At 36.9% G+C, this 20,731-nt stretch overlaps 2 protein-coding genes across 5 annotated transcripts in view; one reads left to right on the top strand and one right to left on the bottom strand.

Annotated features, from left to right (window-relative positions):
• Positions 1 to 1,210: 1,210 nt before the first annotated feature.
• LOC127445979 (F-actin-capping protein subunit alpha-1-like) lies at positions 1,211 to 19,722 on the bottom strand. Its single transcript, XM_051706528.1, has 10 exons — positions 19,643 to 19,722; positions 15,697 to 15,756; positions 8,893 to 8,956; positions 8,630 to 8,681; positions 8,199 to 8,262; positions 7,703 to 7,909; positions 6,143 to 6,222; positions 4,855 to 5,005; positions 4,496 to 4,558; positions 1,211 to 2,326 (listed from the first exon to the last, which is right to left on the bottom strand). Exons 2-10 carry the CDS (start codon positions 15,733 to 15,735, stop codon positions 2,186 to 2,188), a joined length of 861 nt encoding a protein of 286 aa, XP_051562488.1. The 5' UTR covers positions 15,736 to 15,756; positions 19,643 to 19,722; the 3' UTR covers positions 1,211 to 2,185.
• Positions 19,692 to 20,731, top strand: part of LOC127445978 (putative helicase mov-10-B.1) — a 24,772-nt gene continuing 23,732 nt past the window's right edge. Inside the window, exons 1-3 of one of the 4 annotated variants that reach the window (XM_051706526.1) lie at positions 19,692 to 19,838; positions 20,119 to 20,224; positions 20,370 to 20,503. In XM_051706526.1, coding sequence (XP_051562486.1) covers positions 20,168 to 20,224; positions 20,370 to 20,503 — 191 coding nt within the window. In that variant the 5' untranslated portion in view covers positions 19,692 to 19,838; positions 20,119 to 20,167. Of the gene's footprint in view, positions 19,852 to 20,118; positions 20,225 to 20,366; positions 20,504 to 20,731 lie in introns of all 4 variants that reach the window. The other 3 variants (XM_051706523.1, XM_051706527.1, XM_051706524.1) reach the window with 3 other exon arrangements.

The raw sequence follows: 20,731 nt of genomic DNA, 5'->3' as shown, positions 1-20,731 counted from the left end.
TTCTGATAGTGACATTTCAAACGTGCAATGTGTTGCTGCTAGTTTTGGCGTGTTAGCCAACCTCAGTTTAACACTTGTATCTCAAACAATGTACATATTCACACAGCGTGGGGTGATGGTTAAGCATTCCACTCACATTTGTAAGGTGCTGCATTCTCCATTATTTACAGTTGTTTTGTCAGACCAGCAATGCAGCCAGGTAACTCCACCCCTTCGCTATGTATGGCAAGCCACGAGCGCTGAGTGCAGGAAGTGTTCAGTATTCCACTCTCCGATCTGACAGTTCATCAAGTGCATCATCCGGGTACTCTTAGAACACTTCTTTTTGTTACATTTTCAGTGTTAACATACTACTCACACTACTTACAAATGGCGTGCAATAGTGCAGAAGTGTGCAGTTTGGGACGCACCTTATGTGAAAAGTTTCATGCAACAATAAACGTTGCAAAGTAGTCTGCTTTTCTGTGCTGGCAATGAAATACTAGCGTACTGAATACTGCATAGTGTACACTGTATATAGCCTATTATATTCTACATTAAATGCATGACCTGAGCATGTTGCAGGTTTACTTCAGCAAGTGCAATCCGGTTAGCATCTTGGAAATATAAATGGTTATTTGGCATTTTTAATCAGTTTTTAACATTTTCTTTATTCATTATTTGATTGGACTGCCAAATGATGAGAAATTTGTACACAAAAGGGATGCAAATGCAAAAAAGAAAAGCAAAACAATGTATCAAGCTATTCCTTAAAACGTTTATTACTGAAAAATGCTGTCTTAGTAGGCAAACACTAAAATTGTAAGAGTGTTAAAATGCATTGCATCGATTACAGAGTATTCAATTATAATTACTACAATAATACAATAATATCCCACCTTCATTTTTTTTATTTTATCCAAAATATTATTTTTTGAGTCTGGGAATGTAAAGCCTTACGTATTATATGTAATATTCAGCTATGGTGTAAATTGTCCCTTCAGTAAATATATATATTAAATAATTATGAAAAAAAATAATAATAATAAATCAAATTCAATTGAATCGTGAAATTTCATATTTCATCATGCACTGCATAAAAGAATCATAAAAAATAATAATTAGATTTACAGACTAATTATAAGTATAAAGCTATATATTTATAATATAAAATATATTATATATAACAATATTATTAGAGCTTTAATATAAAAAGAATGATGAAGTCAAGTTTGGTGCAAATCATTTATTCCTCTGGGATCATATTTGTTCTTACATTTTGTAAAAAATATTTAGCAGTAAAAGCTAGGGTAGAAGGCTGAAGTGAGGGGTAACAAATATTTTGTGTAACTGCATACTGTATATATACCATTCTTAGACACCAGGGTATGACGATGGGACCGTTTCCACACAGAACAGTAACCTGAAATGACTTGTACAAATACAATGCTCACTTTGGCACAACCCTATCTGTGATCAATTGACATCACATTCATACATGATGGTACCTGACAACAATTACTGTGCTGAAAAAGAGCAGAGAGCTTTGACATGCTACATATTGGTAAAGGGATAGTTCATCCAAAAATGACAATTCTGTCTTCACGTACTCCCTCATGCTGTTCCAAATTAAGTCATCCAAGTTTGAAAGAACATGAGGGTGATTCACTGATGATAGATTTTGAATTTTTGGGTGGACTATCCCTTTAAATAATTAAATCTTCTGACTCAACTTGAAAGAGAACTTTTGAATTTTGAGTTGCAGAATTAAGGAAACAAAAAACTCTGACTCAGTTGATCATTTGGGATAAGTGCAGCTGCAAAGCAGCATTAAACTCCGTGTGCGTCAAGCATTGAAGCTGTGTTCTGGGGTGCGTATGCGTGATATTAGGGGGGCTACTTCTGACTCTGTACACTGGTGTCATGGGAGGTATTTGTTTAACAGCAAAAACCTTTGCTAAACCCATTAAAACAAGCTTGACAGCCTCCTACAATACAGAAAAGAGGCAGTCTCTTCAGCTGAGGTCAAACCGTGGCTTTTGGAAAACAAAAAATAAGGACAGACATTTTTTTAGCACACTTCTCGAAGGACCATCTGTCTTGGCCCTGCCCCTTAACTCAGGTTTAGGTTCAGGTTTACATATGAGCCCCTCTTAGCTTGTCTCTTTGCTTGTAACGCGAGCAGGAGTGGCGGCATGCCATGTGTCTAAGCGTTCTGCATCTCTTTGCCGATCTTGTAGCTGAGGATCTTGTTCCAGTCGATCTTGGTACGGGTGACAGGGAGCTGCCGGCGTAAGGCCTTGAAGGTGGTGTCCGACATGGTCTGGTAGTTCTCGCTGATGGCCGTCTGGAAGGTAGACGAAAGTGGAAATTTCACTGTATGGTTCTTCACACATTACAGATATGACTCGAAAGGTGCTAGAAGCAATAAGGTACGAACTCTGCTGTGTGTCGTGGCTTACAACACCCTTCACAAAATAGCACAACCTCGAATACCATGGTATTTCCAAGGTTCTCCAAAATACTTCCATAATACTTTTAGTTAATGCTATTAGTTTTATTATCCACATTCATAAAGTACTGTGGTGGAACTATGGTAAAGCAATAGTTTCAGATGTTAATACCATGGTACTGAAATTCATGAGTTTTGGTATTTACATGGTACTACAAGGTACTTCCAAGAATACCACTGTACTACAATGACACATTTCCAAACAAACATGGCATAAGAGGTAGACCGATATATCTGTGTCGAAATTAGCTTTTTGGGACTATCAGTTATTGGCAAAAAACTATGCCGATAGTAGCTGATTTTTTTTTTACTCTGTTGCCGGCGTTGGAGGATTCTATAGTATAACAGCGGCAGAGGTGAAATAAAAACAATCACTGACACCTCATGGGGATTTGCTGTATCTGCCAATATTCATCCATATATTTTTCCTCACTTCAATGGATATTTTGTTATTTTGGTTAGATAAGTGTTTTAAATTGATGCGAAGGCATGCAATAAGAAAAGAAAAGAAAAGTGAGGATATGGAAATGTGCCCTGTCAGCACATACTGTACATCGTGTCTCCAACTTTCATATCTTGTGAATAATAATAAACTTCATTCCTCATTAAACCTCATCTGGTGGTGTAATATAAATATATATATATATATATATATATATATATATATATATATATATATATATATATATATATAAATAACCCTTCATCTGGTGAATATATAGGCTATAAAAAGCTTAACTTGGTAAATACTTAAATATAGAACACTATAACAGAGCCAAGTCTCCGACATTTCAAAATAAGTCTCCCTGGTGTGTTTCGGGCTTGTTTATAGTTAAAAGTACTGCGCTATGAACCAAATCTTTATTTTTTCTGGTCATTACTGGGATTTAGATTGTACAATAAACTGATTCTAGGATTTTATAAATTTTGGACTCTTGTAGCCTCTGTGACTGTGCCCGTCATAGTAAGGAAAGATAAAGACTTTTTCGTATCAGGTTTTTACATTCCATAAATTGATAAAAAAAATATTGGCCGATAAATCAGTTATCTGCCCTTTCCACCACTTTATTTATCGTTAGATGCAAAATTCCATATCGGTTGACCTCTACATGGAACCATGTCCAAAATAACATGCTGGTACCAATCTACATTTTTTAAAACGTTACAGAGCGCAACAGTCAGATTCTGGACGTAAAGATTTCATTAGCGTTTTTACATAGGCCAATACATTTTAACTTATAACTAACTTATAAACCTTTAAAGACAGACCTACCATGAGCTCTGAGGTTGTTAATCGATGGTTTATACTTCCGTTGAACCCATCAGTCCACATTATTTCAACTTCATTTCTTAGAAATCGCGTTTAACAGCGGAATCCTGGTGAAAAACTACACTACCCACAATCCTGAGTAAAAACGGTCCACCAATCAGAGAACAAAGAGCTAAACAAACGCTGCAAAGCATGCACACTCCCATGACTCAATCTCGACGGTCTTCTTACATTCTTAAACTTATATATTTGCAAATATCTGAATATTTTGCAATAAAATGAAAATGAATTGTTTCTATACTTAATCAACAACTTAATACCAATAGTTTTATGTTTTTCCATCATTTTTAATTCAATTACATCATTCGCAATGTTTTATGGGATTGCAGTTCATGCCCTTATGAAAGACAGTAAGTACACCATCTTGTACCTTTGTCTTTCTGTCCGATTTTCAAATGCTTTTTTTCTTTAAACAAAGTTTGTAATGCTATGATTCACCTCAAAGCTGGTTAGTTTGGTTCATGGTTTAGAACTCTTAAGAAGTATTTTATGAAATCCCTATGGAAAAAAATGTATGTGAAAAATACTTCCGGAACCAATACGACTGAAAAGGTGGGCGGGGACTGTTGCGCTCTATTGCTTTTATAAACAGGATTCTACCTATTAAAAATGTCATTAAAATGCTATTCATAAAGGGCTGGAACCAACCAATCACAATCAACTTGTAAACAAACCTGATATTCATTTTCAGCATTTTCGATGATTTTGACAAACTCCTTGGCGGTCTGGATCTCATTCTGTTTAAGAGAAAGTAAAAAGAAAAAGTTCATTAGAGGCAACACAGATACGATAATGTAACCTAACCTGACAGGTAGATCATAGCACTAGCAACATCAAGGTCAGAACAAGCAGTTTTTGCAGATGTCCCAAAAGGACAATGTGTTTTCTTAGTCACATATATTAGAGCACCACACCCACTTTCATTACAAATCCCATTCATAGGGCAGCTGGTATGTCCTTTACATAGGGCAACAGGAAGCACAGATTCACACACTCACAAAGAACACAAAGAGCTCGAATTTAAACAACTTACAGAGACAATCAAAGACTCCTGAACGTCTTTGTGGCTGACCAGCTGTACGTTGCCATCCTCATAGTAATGAACCTGGATCTTCAACACTCCAACCACCTGTGCATTGGGCTGAGAAATGGAGAACTTCCATTCCGATCGGCAGCGCCCATTCCTGAATATGGAGATTTGTACGTTTTAAAGTGATAGTTCACCCAAAAATGTACATTTCTGTCATTATTTACTAAGCCTCATGTTGTCCCAAACCCATATGACTTTCTTTGTTCTGTGGAACACAAAAGGAGATGTAAGGCATAATGACAGCCTCAGTCTTCATTCACTTTCATTGTATGGACAAAAAGATGCAATAAAAGTGAATGGTGACTGATGCTGTCAGTCCCTTCCAGAGAGAAAGTCATACCGATTTGGAACGACATGACGGTGAGTAAATGCCAAGAGAATGATCTTTTTTGGGTGAACTAACCATTTAAGTTCAATGGTAATTGCTTAAAAGGACATGAAAAACAGGATTAATGGCATGCTCAGTTGTTATGTTGTGAAAGTAAAACCAATGTTATGTACTGCTTATTGGTCAAGATAAAGATAGCACAGAAATTGCTGTACAGCATTATTACTTTGTACTAGTAAGCAAAATAATTTTTGGTTTGCCTATAAAGTCACATTTCAATTCTTTCCATAAAGTTAATGTTATGACTGGATATTTTAGTGTTTGTTTACTTCAGTTTGATAGGTACAAATATTCTTTTTGTGCCTTTAAGCCATGAGTTGTATTGTCTGTATGTGTGAAAGGGCAAAGCTAGTTTGTCAGGTACAGTGCGTGGGCGACCTTAGCTGTCTAGAGCATCTGTTCTCTATACAAAAGACTGATGCACAATAGTTGCTAGTTACAGTAGGGTCATGATCAGGCCAGGGGCGGAGCCCATTCCATTTAAAGATCATATATCAATATACTGGCTGTATAACCCAGGGCATACAACATAGAGGAAGAACTATGATGTTCTGTGCAAGTTACAAAAGCCTAAACACGTTCTTTCCCAGCATTTTTCTTTATTACAGAGATACAATGAAGAGGCAAAATGAAATTACTATGAAGACATGAAATGGAATTTGTAAGTTGCAAGCCAGACTTGAACCTGCATCACCTGTACGAGCACGATGCTACTGCTGCACCATGGCTACAAAATGTATTAACTATTATTCTAACAATACAAAACAAAATATATAACAGATCCATACTCAAAGTCATACAATTTAAATTCAACTGGACAGAATGAATGAAAAAAAAAATTACCAGAAATTTTTGGGTTGAAACTGATGACCCTCGATACAGGCAATGATCGTTTGTTGTCCATCAATTGTTTTCCCATAAACCTAAAATCAACAGTACAAGAATCTGTCAGTTAAAGTGCAACATAAATCACACCCACACATACAAACTGCTTTAGTAAAGCTGAAGTGTGTAATTTCTGTGTGGCTATCGCCACTGAACGGATTAATTTGCACAAACAAACTAGGGATGGTATTTTGATCATTTTGTTTACTTAAGTACTCGAAGTAATTACTCGAGTACATATTTCATAGACATACTGTATGTTCATACAGTATATGTCATACGTCTTTGGTTGCTGTGTTGCGTCTCGTTCCAGTGTCTCGCCTATTCATTATAATAGGCTGTTATAACGTAATCTGTCCCAATAAGTGCAAAAGATGGCATAATGAAATATAATGCATCATATTCCCTATTGGGAAAACTGCAATGGAATGCCACTTTATGTTGGACTTCCAACTTGGAAACTTGTGTGTAAATCTATAACTCGACAAGATGCTGGTACGTCAAGCAAACGTGTCGGCACCCAGGTAGAACATGGCGGCACCAAGGTTCCGCTGAATTTCATAATGTAATCGATCTCAAAAATAAGAAATAAGGCCCCTTTTAGACACGTTTGTGTATAGTTGTCACTTAAGTTTGAATTAAGTGAAAAGTCACGTCACACATTTTCATTATCGATCATCGTTTTCATGATCGATCATCGCGGTCACTTCCGAGTACTTCTCGTGTGATCCTTAAAATAAACGCTGTTTTCAAAAAAGCTTTCTGAATATGCTCACCGTCTGCAGCCCCAACTGATAGTCCCGCCCCCTACTCGCACCAATGGTCGTGTCAATGTGTAGGGCTAGATGGGTTGCTCAAAACAAATGGGAATTTTCATAGCGCCACAAAGACACAGTTTTAACATTTTTGAGAAAATGAACCTACAACTGGCTTATCGTTGTCTCTGCATATTAAGCTTGGATAGGAGAAAGTATTTTAACATTGAAAGTTACACACTTCAGCTTTAAAGGAATAGTTTACCCCAAAATTAAAATCATGTCATCATTTACTCATCCTCATGTTGTTCAATCTCATTCATTGTTGCATGAATACAAACTTGGCAGATTATGTTTGGCGTGACAGATCTTGAGTAGGCAAGATTGAATATGCGCAGGTGGAATGAGATTTGAGTCCTATGGCAGAGGGCAACATTTCCAGCCAATACTGACTTAAATTTCAGTCTGTTTGTCACACAAAGCTATTACATGGCTTTAGAAGACTTGGAATATAGTGCTACTTTTATGGTACTTTAATGATGCTTTTTGTCCTTTTTGGAGCTTGACAACAAGTGGTCACTGCCTACTATGTTTGTGTTGAAAACAGCAGCTTGGACATTATGCTAAATATCTCCTTTTGTTGCTCCACGAAAGAAAGAAATTCATATGGATTTGGAATGACATGAGGTTGAGTAAATGAGAATCAGAATTTCATTATTAGGTGAACCGTAAACAAAGATGAAACAAAAGCTAGTGAACTCACAGTGCAGACTCCAGTGGGGTAGTGGTCTTTGACGTACGCCCTCAAAGCTTCATCGCAAGAATCCCTCCACGGCCTGAGAGCTGCCTCGCCCTCAAAGGACTGGAAGGCACTCGCCTCTTTTCTCAGGTGGTCAAACTTGAATGACTGTTTCTTGCGAGGGTCAAAGAACCGGCCGTGGCCTAGGTCTCCATGCTCAGTGATCAAAACCTGCAGATTGGGGGAACGTTGTTTTGAGGACAGTTTTTACTAATGTAGTTATAGTCAGGTTTGAGAGAATCTGTCTCAGTTTCAACAATTTTATTCAATAATGTTCTCTGAAAGTGGTGGAAAAAATTACCGTGATTTTTTAACTGCATGTGATTTGCATTATGTGTGAAAAATACACATATATTCCACCTTACCTGGACTACTAATACACAACATGTTCATACAATAAAACCAAGTTTAAATTAAATAAACAAAACTTTAATGATGCTGAAGTGAACATGTTAATCACCTGATCTTCTTGTCCCTCAAGTTTAGCAGGCGTGAACTGATCCATGTTGTACTGGGCAAAGGCACTATCACAAAGAGAAAACATTATATATCTTATTAAAAAAATATATAATTAACATTCTAGAGTCTACTACAAGCTCTTAAATTAATGACTTCCAAAATTGGATCTGATCTAAATCTGATTTGATTCCCTACATCAGAATTTTATTATAAAACCAGGAACAGGGCTAAATAAATCACTTTTCTAAAGATCTATTCATATTGTGAAGGAGATAAGGGAATTCTACAGTGAAAAATTCACTGTACTTTTGAAACTGGGCGAGTATTCAGGGTATCTGTCGAACAGAATATCCACTTATCCATTTTGGTTGCAGAAAAAAGATTATCAATGAGACAGTGAGAACAGTAATGCAATAAATCCAGTCTACTCACTGAGCCGCCCCTTCCCTGAGCAGATTGTCATTATTGAGCAGTAGCCGCACGTCTGAAAACAAAGAAAAGGTGTCATGTGATACTCTGAGAACATTATAATGTCAGTGAGTGAACACTTACTCAAACATATAATCATTTAAGTGAATTCCTCTTAAAATACATAGGCAGTATATGGAAAAGCTCTTAAAATAAAGGAAGCATAAAACGTGCAAGGTGTGCACTATATCTTTGATGTCTGTATCTCTGTTGCATGAACTTTTTACCATTGAAGACTTCGTTGAACTCTCCAGGGGGAGCATGGATGACAAAATTTGCAGCAATGCGGACCTGTGGCAAGTGAGTATATAATTAGGAAAACTTGATTTTTACATTTTTGGAAGAAAATACAAGTGGTGCTTGCCGGTGCAAAACTCGCCAACATGATGCAAGGGCAATGCTATGCAGCTGCTATGGTGTTCAGAACTTCTGTGTGGTTTTTAGTGTTGCTATGCGGTTGCTAAGGTGTTGCGTGTAATTTTTTGTGTGTTGCTATTCGGTTATTAGGGTGTTCTGTGTGGTTTTTAGTGTGTTAAAACATTCTTAAGAATTCAATTATTTTAAAGCACTATTTTCTTCTTATTTTCTAACTTAAGAAAAAAGTTACGAATATTTTGTATTCCTGAAGACTTCTTAATGTTCTTATTTTTTTTTTATTAAAGGCACGGTCACATTTACCTTCGCACAGCGAAATTCCATGGGGTGAAATACAGTCATCTCAATGGCAACCCGTACGATCATTAATTTCATGGAATGGGCTTCTGTTGGTGTAGAGTTCATGTTTGGTTAACTTTGATTAGCGAATCTCACCGCATTGACCAATAGGAAGTTGCTTGATTTGGCAGTGACTTCTGTGTGGGCGGTGCTTCGTACACAGCTTCATTGAATATTCACAACAGACAGGGATTTAATTTTAGCCATGTTGAGTTTCTTTTTAACTTCACTCTCCCAGAGTTAAGTGCAGCATTAAAAAGAGATTGCTTAGGGGGGCCTGGGTAGCTCAGCGAATAAAGATGCTCACTACCACCCCTGGAGTTGTGAGTTCGAATCCAGGGCATGCTGAGTGACTCCAAATTAGCCCGGTTACTAGGGAGGGTAGAGTCACATGGGGTAACCTCTTCGTGGTCGCCATAATGTGGTTCTCGCTCTCGGTGGGGCGCATAGGGAGTTGTGCGTGGATGCCGCAGAGAATAGCGTGAAGCCTCTACATGCGCTATGTCTCCGCGGTAACACGTGATAAGATTCGTGGATTGACGGTCTCAGACGCACAGGCAACTGAGATTCGTCCTCCGCCACGCGGACTGAGGCGAGTCACTACGCCACCACGAGGACTTAGAGCATATTGGGAATTGGGCATTCCAAATTGGGGAGAAAAAGAAAAGAAAAAAAAAAGAAAAAAACCAAAAGAGGTTGCTTGGCTTGGAAATTCGCTGTGCAAAGGTAAATGTGACCGCGCCTTTAAACGATCAACTTTTATAGTTGGATACCTTTTTACACTTGTCTCAAGATTTTCATGAATCTGGCCCCCTTACAAAAGAATCTAATCTAGCTGCAAACTTGCCGTAAATTTGCCACTCGTTATTTTCATTTGCAAATTAGCTTTTGATTCGGCGCAAATGTTTGCCAGAAGTTTGCAGCACTTCGCCGGTAGTGGTGAACCTCCAGCAAACCTTTGGCAACAATGGACAATTTGCCGCAAAGCTCATTTGCATGTGAAAATTATCAGTGGCAATTTTGCCATGAACTCTCGATTTTCGTAAGGGCATATGGTTTGGGTCCTTCAGCCGTTTCATTGTTAGCCAGGTAAAAATCGTACTTCCAATGACTTAAGCTACAGATGAATTTGTGTACTGTCAAAGTATGTACTGCATTTGATGAATAATGTACTTCTCAGCAGTTACAAAATGTATGTTTCTTTAGGTATGCAGTAAGCAGTACAAATACATTCCCGGACATACTTTATGCGGGAACATTGTCCCTTGACCTGAATATATGACGTAAATAAACAAAAATACTTAATAATGAAATAATTTACATGTTAAACAAGTACAATTTAACCACAAGGAACAACTTTCTTGGTATGAAAAGCACTTGCAGTCAAAAAGAGCAGCCCAACTTGCGGTTCCACAGCATTTTTTTGTTCATTTATCATTTTGAATATGATGTCTAAGTAAAGTGTCCAGTGGATGCACACTTCAGAATCTCGTCGAATGTAGTAAATTACCCGGGTATTGCCAACTGTTTTATGAATATTGAGGATTCTGACATACTACTCAACTGACATACTGGTTTATTAGCATACTGGCATTCTATACAGTAGGGAAGGGTTAGGGCATACCGGACACAAGGTTAGAAAAATAACAGCACACCTCTCCTCAACAAGCAGCATAATTTAAGGTATAATTTATATCTGTTAGCACAGATATAAAAAATACTTTAAAGAAGGGGTAGTGAAAGAGCATCCTCATAGATGCTCAACACCACAAACAACCTAAATACTTACCAGCTAGGCCTAATTGAACCGCTATCTCTGCGCTATCTTTGACAAGAGGTCAAATGCAGTATGTATGTGAGACTACACATTCAAACAGGCTCCTCTCTGGGTCACTCCTAAGAAGGCTGCAGGATTGAGGCTTTTCTTAGCAGCGCTCATGTAAGCACCAAGGGCAAATGACACTGAGTCCAGGCTAAGGCTACATGGCAGGGCAAAAGGGAGGGCTCCATTCTGGACCCTTTCCAGAAATTCTGAGAGTGAAATCCTCTCAAGAGTCAGTCTGTGCTGACAAACCTCTATCAGATCAATAGCTGACAGCTACTGTTAAGGCCAGCACTTGACGGGATGGCACACAGAAAAATAAAGTGTTGCATATTCGGATAGTATCTGGATATTCTTTAGCTGGATTGCATTTACACCTTGCAGTCAAATGCATCTCCACTGTGATCAGATAGAGATCCAATCAGTTATCCACGCAAAATAGAAAATGCCACTAACGCTGTAGTAACTGAAAATTCTGTCTTTTAGTGAATTTTAAAAGCTGATGGATAATTCAAATGCTTTCCATCACTTTGACAGTTAAGGCCCAGGTATACTTCGTTTTTGAAGTATTTTTCGTTTTTAGAAAATCTTGGCGGCGCGAGGCTGTGGCGATGCCGCAATTTGTGTCACACATACTGTGCGTGGAGGGGTCCGCAATGCGCACACCCAAAGTATACTTTGGCCTTTAGGGTTTTTCCTTCATTGAACATTTTTTGCCGGCCGCCAAAGCTACATTTTGGATCGCAAATGTAATGATACTCATCTCGCATTCGGCGCTTTGTAAGAGCTAAATTTGCTTCTTATCCGAAATGAGCAAGTGAAGCTTGGTTTCATGCGAGCATCACGCATAATTAGAAAACAGGAGAGAAATGCGAGCAAGTGGGGATTTGAGGAGAGAGACTAGATATTCCAAGTGTATTCCAATGGAATAATTCATGGGACATTGTTCGGGTGACAAGATTACAAGACGGCAGTGTCTGTGGTGCTCTTCACATTGCAAATGCAGAATATAAAAAAAAAAGGGCAAGAAACAGCAACACAGCACTTCAACAACGGACAACCAGGGGCGTAGTTTCCAGGGGGGATGGGGGGAGGTAACCCCCCAAAAATCAAAACAAGCAAGTACAACCCCCAATACTTATACAATGATCAATGGAAACATGTAGATGCTTCACGCTGCAAGCCCCACAATATTCAAGCCAAATCTACACCCTTGTGGACAACTGTAGCGTTACCTCATCACATAATTAATAACATACCAAGTTGTTTTCAGATAACTAAAATGCATTTGAATTTACACCTTAAAATGTGGTCAAAACCTCCGAATGTGGTTTCAGTGATCCGATCACAATGCATCTTGGGTGCATTTACACCCGTCATTTAATGTAGTCAAGTGCTATCCGATTCGTTCACCAAAAATGCATATTAATGCAAGGTGTAAATGGGCCAGAGATGGAGACTGACTAAAACAGCTAAATCATTTTATCACAGAGACAAAAGTATAAATATATAAAAAAAAGTAGGCAAAATACAGTTTCATGGCAAGTAAGAAATGTTTATTGCAAGTTAATTTTCTCAATTCGCCTGTTATTGGCAGGTGTGACAAAAAGTTCATTTTGGAGCCTGGTTCTTTTTTCTTTCTTTCTTGCATGATTGCACTTCAAAAAACTGAACTGGAACTGTCTGTTGAATCAAAGTTTTTTAGGAACCCTGCAATGGAATTTGCTTCCTTATACAGTCACATGTTCAAACAAGTTAGCTAACCTTGATTACTGATAGACTGTGAGGTGAAATCAATACATTACTGTGGCTGCATTAGTAACTGGCAGGCGCACACAGAATCTGCATCTGCAAAAAAAGATCCACAAATTTCCGGAGAACCGCAATGCCTGCAATTCATTAAATTCTACAAATCCCTTATCCCTTTTATATTCGCTTATTAAATATTTTGCCTCATTTGACTGTACGTTCACATTATCACTTTTCAGCTCCATCTAAAACTTTGTACTGTTTAATCCATTTAGCAGAAATTCAGTGATTGTCATTCCCTGAAACTAAGATAATCCTCCAGTTCTGGCACAATAACTCTCGAGCAGCAGTCCTGTACAATATCAGCGCTGCATTCTAAATTAAGCTCAATCTGATAAGTAAGAAATTAAGATGAGGCCTGGATAGCTCAGCGAGTATTGATGCTGACTACCACCCCTGGAGTTGCGACATCGAATCCAGGGCGTGCTGAGTGACTCCAGCCAGGTCTCCTAAGCAACCAAATTGGCCCGGTTGCTAGGGAGGGTAGAGTCACATGGGGAAACCTCCTTGTGGTCGCTATAATGTGTGGTTCTCGCTCTCGGTGAGTGAGCGTGGGCCTCCACATGCGCTACGTCTCCGCGGTTACGCACTCAACAAGCCACGTTATAAGATACGTGGATTGATGTTCTCAGACGCGGAGGCAACTGAGATTCGTCCTCCGCCACTTGGATTGAGGCGAGTCACTACTCCACCACGAGGACTTACAGCGCATTGGGAATTGGGCATTCCAAATTGGGGAGAAAGGGGGAGAAAAAATAAATAAAAATAATAATAAATTAAGATAGTGGACAGGCTACATTTGAAAATACAGAACCAGGCAAAACCAGTACGCTACACTCTTACTCCACTGAAAAACATGCTTCTTTCTGCTGTTAAACCACCAGAACCCTATTTTGTTGTTAGATTCTCCATCTTGTTGACACATTTAACAGGAGGAAGGAAATTGTTGATTTTTAGTTAGGTTTGGTGTTCACTTCCGTGCTTAAAAACTTCACCGCTTATAACTGACAAAGATATAAAAGATAAATAGTGTCTTCACCACTATGTTTATCCTATAATAGGACTGTTAAATCCCAAATAAGCTGACAAAACATGTAGCATAAAACACATGTACCCTGAATGCAGGACAAGTTGGGCAACTTTTTCAGAGTGTGTCAAAGATGACAAACAAAATATTATATCAGTGAGATCTTATCAAGTCTATGCTGCCTAAATGTGTTGCTATCAAGCAGTGTGCAGCTGCAACAAGCTTTCCACATCGAAGCATTTCTGAAATGCTTCTTCCCTCCTTCAACTGGTCTCAACATGACTAACTAAATGACGGTTTCGGTTTTTGCAGAGGTGGAGGGGTGGTCCACACATTGGAACAGCCTATCACTTGCGTCAGGTTAGGGGGCAGAGGGAGGTGGAGCAAGACAGGAAGAGCCGCCCGCAAGTAAGAGCATGCAGAGAGAAGGCTGGGTCACCACCATCACACAGTAGGGATGGGCGATACCACTTATTTTCTTATCGATCCGATACCAAGTACTTTTAGGCCAATATCGCCGATATCGATACCTCTATTGAACTGAATTTTTATGAATTATTTGGATAAAATTAGTAACTTTATTATTACTTAAATTTTTTATATATTTATGGGCCTAAACAGAAAATTATTAGGCTGCTTTGTTTACCCTTTAAAAATTATTTAGTATAAGACACATATATAACCTCTAAATTATTATTACTAAAACCAAGTTACCATATGGATACTATAGTAATGCTGTAGTAAAACCATGGTTAATTGTATCCATTTTTCACCACTTCGAAGCTTATGAGATCCATTAATTTTCATGTTATCTAAGTAATAAGATTAGTTTTTTTTTTTTTTTTTTAAACTTCAGAATCGATATTTTTATGTGAGGATCGATATTCTTGATACCACATCAGTATCGGAAGTATCGATACTTTAGTATGGATCCGCCCATCCCTATCACTCAGCTGATAATACAAACAAGACCAGAGAAGAGATTGCGCCCCTATTTCAATGCAAAATAAGCACTTCCTCCTGAGACATAACTTTACATAAATCTGAGATGACAAATGAGTACTTTTAAATAGGACGAGACGACTAAACTAACTTTCTAATACACATATATGTCAACGTAGGTAAACTGATCTGACATAACGTCTATATAAAGAACTCAACTGTCTTAAGATTCCAAATTAGATAATGCAAAAGCAATAATAAGTGCAGTATCACACATTCATCGCACATAATAAAGTTGATGTCAAATTCTAATTAAATTAATTTCTCCTTATTTAGATGTCCCACCATTCCGAGACTCCACCAATAGTCTGTAAACTCAACAATACTGGCTATTTGAATGTGAAACTGCATATACAACAAGTACAATACGTTATTTACGTATACTAGTTGAGTATAAATCATATTAATCGCTAATCTCAGTCGCCATCTACACAATCTGGGGAGTGTGAGAGCATCGATTATATCGAGTATCATATACGGTTACAGTTAGCCCGCTAGCTTCCTTAGCACATTCCTCGCCGCGGATCATAAAGATTTTAAAACATACAATATGCCTAATAGCACATTAGAGTGGTGCAGGACAAAGAAAAAGTGGTATATAAGTAAATAACGGACAAGGACAAGTAAATCGGGAAGTTTGAATCAAAAATCACATACCTTCTCCTCGTCGGTAAGCTGTTCCTCAAAATCCGCCATCTTGGCTCGACTGGACCTGCCCTGTCAAATTGCATCATGGGAAAACAATCATAAACTGATAGTATATATGAAAATACACTATATATATACACACACACACACACAAATACAGATCTGTTATATACAGATGCAAGGGAATGTAATGGTAGAAGAGGTATGATATGTTGGATAAATATAAAAAGACTAAACTGTGTATTGCACATAGTTATTGCTCAGTGGGGCAGTTTTAACTGTTCATGAGATGGATAGCCTGAGGGAAAAAACTGTTCCTGTGCCTGACGGTTCTGGTGCTCAGAGCTCTGTAGCGCCGTCCAGAAGGCAACAGTTCAAAAAGGTAATGGGCTGGGTGAGTGGGGTCCAGAGTGATTTTTCCAGCCCTTTTCCTCACTCTGGAAGTGCACAGTTCTTGAAGGGAAGTGACCGAGACTACCATTCTGCCTAATAGATCCTTTTGTGTTCCACATAGGAAAGAAAGTCATACGGGTTTGGAACAACATGGGGGTGAGTAAATTATACTAGAATTTTCTTTTTTGGGTGAACTGTCCCTTTAAGAGGATATGATAAGTTATTATTCGTGTATTAAACCATTTGTATCAAAGCAAACAATCCCACAAGCTTCTTAAAAGTATTAAGCTTATATGACAGAAGATAAATATTAAATAACCCATATTCTGAGAATTGCAGCTCTTAAACAAATAAAAATAAAAATAAATGGTTCAATACCATCACAAGTAATAGATTGGGAAATAGCAATAGATGAAATATATAGGATGGAATTTATAATTCCTAGGAAAAAAAAACCCCCAAAGATATCTACTGGAAGAAAGATGGCAGATAAAACATAAATATAAACAGACTAATCCAAGGTTATGAGTTTTTTGGAACTATATTTCCTTACATTAAGAATTAGAAATGTTGAAAACATTCAAACTCAGATTTAAAAATATATGTATGAATGTATGTATGTATGTATTATAGTACATTTTTATTAAACATATAAAAGATATTTGTAGAGTAGCCTGGGCATTATGTAAACCAGGAAAACTCTGAAGGCTGCATGGCCTACATGACTATGCTATGGGAAACCCTGAAGATCGCACATATGCTGTCTTATCTTACCTCAGCAATATTATACAGAATGGTACACAGTGGAGCATTCCTCAATCACTGGATGGGACAACCATTAGTCAAACTACTCTATTCTGTTTACATGAAATGTACACTTTCTTGTGGGGATGCACGCCTATTGGCTAAGATAACAGAAATGTATGCTTATTGGCTAAAAGATGATAACAGAAATGTATAAAAATGAGAGTTTGGAATGGGATAGTCAGATGATCAGCTGGCATCTCTGCTTTGTTGCTTTGTTCAATAAAGTCTAATCTTTGAAACCTGGAACTCCTTGACTTCAAGAGTTTTCTTGCAAAGAGAGAAAATACTTCCTTATTCCACGACATAAGCAGGGTTGGGAGGGTTACTTTTGAAATGTATTCCACTACAGATTACAGAATACATGCTGTAAAATGTAATTTATAACATATTCAGTTAGATTACTCAAGGTCAGTAACGTATTCTAAATACTTTAGATTACTTCTTCCGCACTGGTAGATTTTTTCACTTGTTTTGACTATAAAAACTCTGCCAGTACAGTAAGACAAAATACACATGTTAAAAATACATTCTCTGAAAAACCTAAATATCTTATGTAGTGTGTTGTTTCTAAAACAAGATAAATCAAATCGATTTTGTTTTAAGGATTTTTAGATATTTTTACAGGAAAACAATACAAAAATGATTATCAAGAATATGATTTTTGCCCTAATATCAAAGGTCTTACTAGAAAAAAGAAATTATGATCCAACGTGAATTTTTTTAATTAAAAAATATGATCGTGCCTGGTAACATGTGCATGTAAAATGGCTAGAAATAGCATTTTAGCTTAGCGTTTACACAAGGTTTCTTTCTATTTCTTCTGCTCCAAACTTACTTCAAACGTACTTCTCTGTCTGCTCGTATGAATGTAACACTTCATAAGAAAGTGTTTCACCGCTGTTCAAATGCACTTTGGATCGCATCATTTATATGTATAAATGTTTTACATCTGAAAGGACTATATATTAAATGAAACAAATGACAATAAAATGCAAAGTAATCTCTTCAGTAATCAAAATACTTTTTTAATGTAACTGTATTTAATTACCAATGATTTAAATTGTAACTGTAGTGGAATACAGTTACTTATATTTTGTATTTTAAATGCGTATTCTCGTTACATGTATACCGTTACTCCCTAACCCTGGACATAAGACATGTATTTTATGTATGTGTATATGTATATATCTGCATATATATTTAAGTATGTATATATTTGTATATTTATGCAGAATTACATATCTTATAGCTAAGTTTTGGGTAAAATGATTATATATGTATATATGTATTGATGTCTATAGAGACATGTGTATGTGTGTATGTATGATTGTTTGCACGAACATACACTCATTAGAACTGTACCATTTCTTTTTAATTTTTAATTGTATATTGATTTATGCATGATTTATAACTTTAGGACCTAGCTATTTTATTTGAGGTACTTATTTTGTACTGTAAGTTGTTTATGCCTTGCTTTACATTTTATACTCGGTGTCTGAATGTTAAATAGGCTATGTATATAATTTGTTTTATGCTGTACTTCCTCATTCGCCATATTTGGTAATGCGTACACTCTGATAATTATTGGAGCACACAAGTTATGCTGATTTGACGGAAATATAGACACATAATCTCTATAGGTATCATCTACCAGTTTTCATTAAGTTTGAATTTAATAACCTTATCCAGGTAATTAACTATCAGTGAAAAGTGTCTCTCCTGTTCCGCTATTTCTCTCATGTAACGCCCACGACATTTAGGAAGTGTCCCCAAAACTTTGTCTCACCATGAAACGTAATTTACTACGGAAGCTCTGAACCGCACGGTGAAATAAATAAATAAATAAATAAATAAATAAATAAATAAGTAGTGTCTCAGTTCCTTCCTGAGCCTGTCTTACATTTTTTTCTCTCTTCCTAAATTTTTTTTTCTCTCTTCCAAAACAAATTTTTTTCTCTCTTCAATTAAAAAAAAAAAAAAAAAAAAATATTATAATTAAATTCCACCATGAAACATCTTTTTGTTTAGAAATTACATTACTTACAACAATATTAACATTACCAGATGTACCCCTAACACTTCAAAAGGACAGACATAATAATAATTTCCTGTTTTCCTCAATACATTCCTTCACTTCCACCATGTAACACTGAGCAAACGGCATAGATGGTTTAGAAAGACCAACAATTTCAAACAAAAAAAATAACTCCAGTTGTTACACGACAAGTAATGCCATATCAAACATACAGTAACCTGATTTTGTCTTGATTAAGGTTTGCAAACCCTTAAATAAATAATAAATGTATTATTCAGCTATATAGCAACAGAGAAAGCGTTAAAAGCATAAGCTTTTTGAAGAGAGAAAAAAAATCATTTTTTGAAGAGAGAAAAACATTTTTTTTTTGAAGAGAGAAAAAATTTGTTTTTTTTGAAGAGAGGAAAAAAATGTAAGACTTAGGCTCAGGAAGGAACTGAGACCATTTTTTTTTTTTTTTTTTTTTTTTTTTTCACCGTTATTTTTTTTTTCCGCAAGGTGGATAAAAAAAATAACAGTGAAAAAAAAAAAAAACAGAGCTTCCGTAGTTCAGAGCTTCCGTAATTTACAAACATGACATCCAAATGTGAAACGTCCGGAGAACATTCCACTAAATGAGAAAAATATTTACACAACGAGAAGTATTAAATGTAGTTTAGTCCTAAATACATTTCCAGCTGACTTTCGTTTATCCCTTAGTGTTGTAGTTTTTTGACGTACCGTTTTTAAATCTGACAGAGTGAGAACAGTTTCGATTCAGCAGTAGACCACATCCTGAACATACTTAACTTTCACATAACTGACAGCACAGTGTCCTCTCTCAGAGCATCATACGAAGTAGGACTTGACTTCCTAGTGTTTTTGGGGGAGAGGATATCGAAAACTGACAAAAACGAGCTTCGGGAGATTTACAACTGTGAGTTTAAAAGGTTTGAATCAGTGACTAATATTGGTGTGACTGGCTGACTGTTCATTTAACGCGATTCAGTTGTTAAGTTTCGTTTTATTTGTCTCTTAAAGTAAATAGTGTGTTATTTGTACCAAAACTATACGGACTGTGCAGACAATTTATATGTAAAGTGCTATTTTACTTGTCTGTGTCATGTTATTCTTGCCTGTACATTGTAGAAATGCTACATTCACATTCTTAGCAATATTTGCATGTTACTGTGTGTTAAACATCTCTTTTTTTTCAGGGATGGAAGCAAAGAACCTTCATTTTCCAGTGTGATCAATGCTTTAAAAATGTTTAACAAAGCCAGCATAAAGCCTGGGAAAGTTATGTTTCATGGCAAACCAAAGGTGAGGTCAAGTATTGAACTTTTTTTTTATTGAACAAGTATTGGTATATTATATTTGTGCCGTTTCTCTCCTGCTCATCATAATTCTCATCTACTGACGGGTGCACATGTACTACTGCGATCAATGGAAATCTTTCACACAGCAGAACACAAGCACAGCGTCCCCAGACTCTTCACCAGCCCCAGCATCCTCTTCCTCTTCTCTTCCGACCACTAACCCCGTCCTGACACCGAAGAGAAAACTCGCTTCAGAAATCTTCAGCAAACTCAGAGTGAAACGGTAAGGGTAGTAGTAACTGACTGATCATTTTTGGGATATTTGTGGCTTTTAGTCCATATCTATTAGCTTTAGCGCCATCTCCACAGTTTTCCTGAGCAACCTCTGATGATGATTCTAATTTATTCTAAATGCTATAGTATATATATATATATTATAGTATATTTTTATATATCAAACATAGAAAAAGTGCTTATATAGAATAGTTTGAACATTATTTTAATCCAGGAA

Source organism: Myxocyprinus asiaticus, chromosome 9, assembly GCF_019703515.2.
Source record: "Myxocyprinus asiaticus isolate MX2 ecotype Aquarium Trade chromosome 9, UBuf_Myxa_2, whole genome shotgun sequence".
Taxonomy (NCBI): Eukaryota; Metazoa; Chordata; class Actinopteri; order Cypriniformes; family Catostomidae; genus Myxocyprinus; species Myxocyprinus asiaticus.
This window is presented reverse-complemented; position numbering and strand designations above follow the sequence as displayed.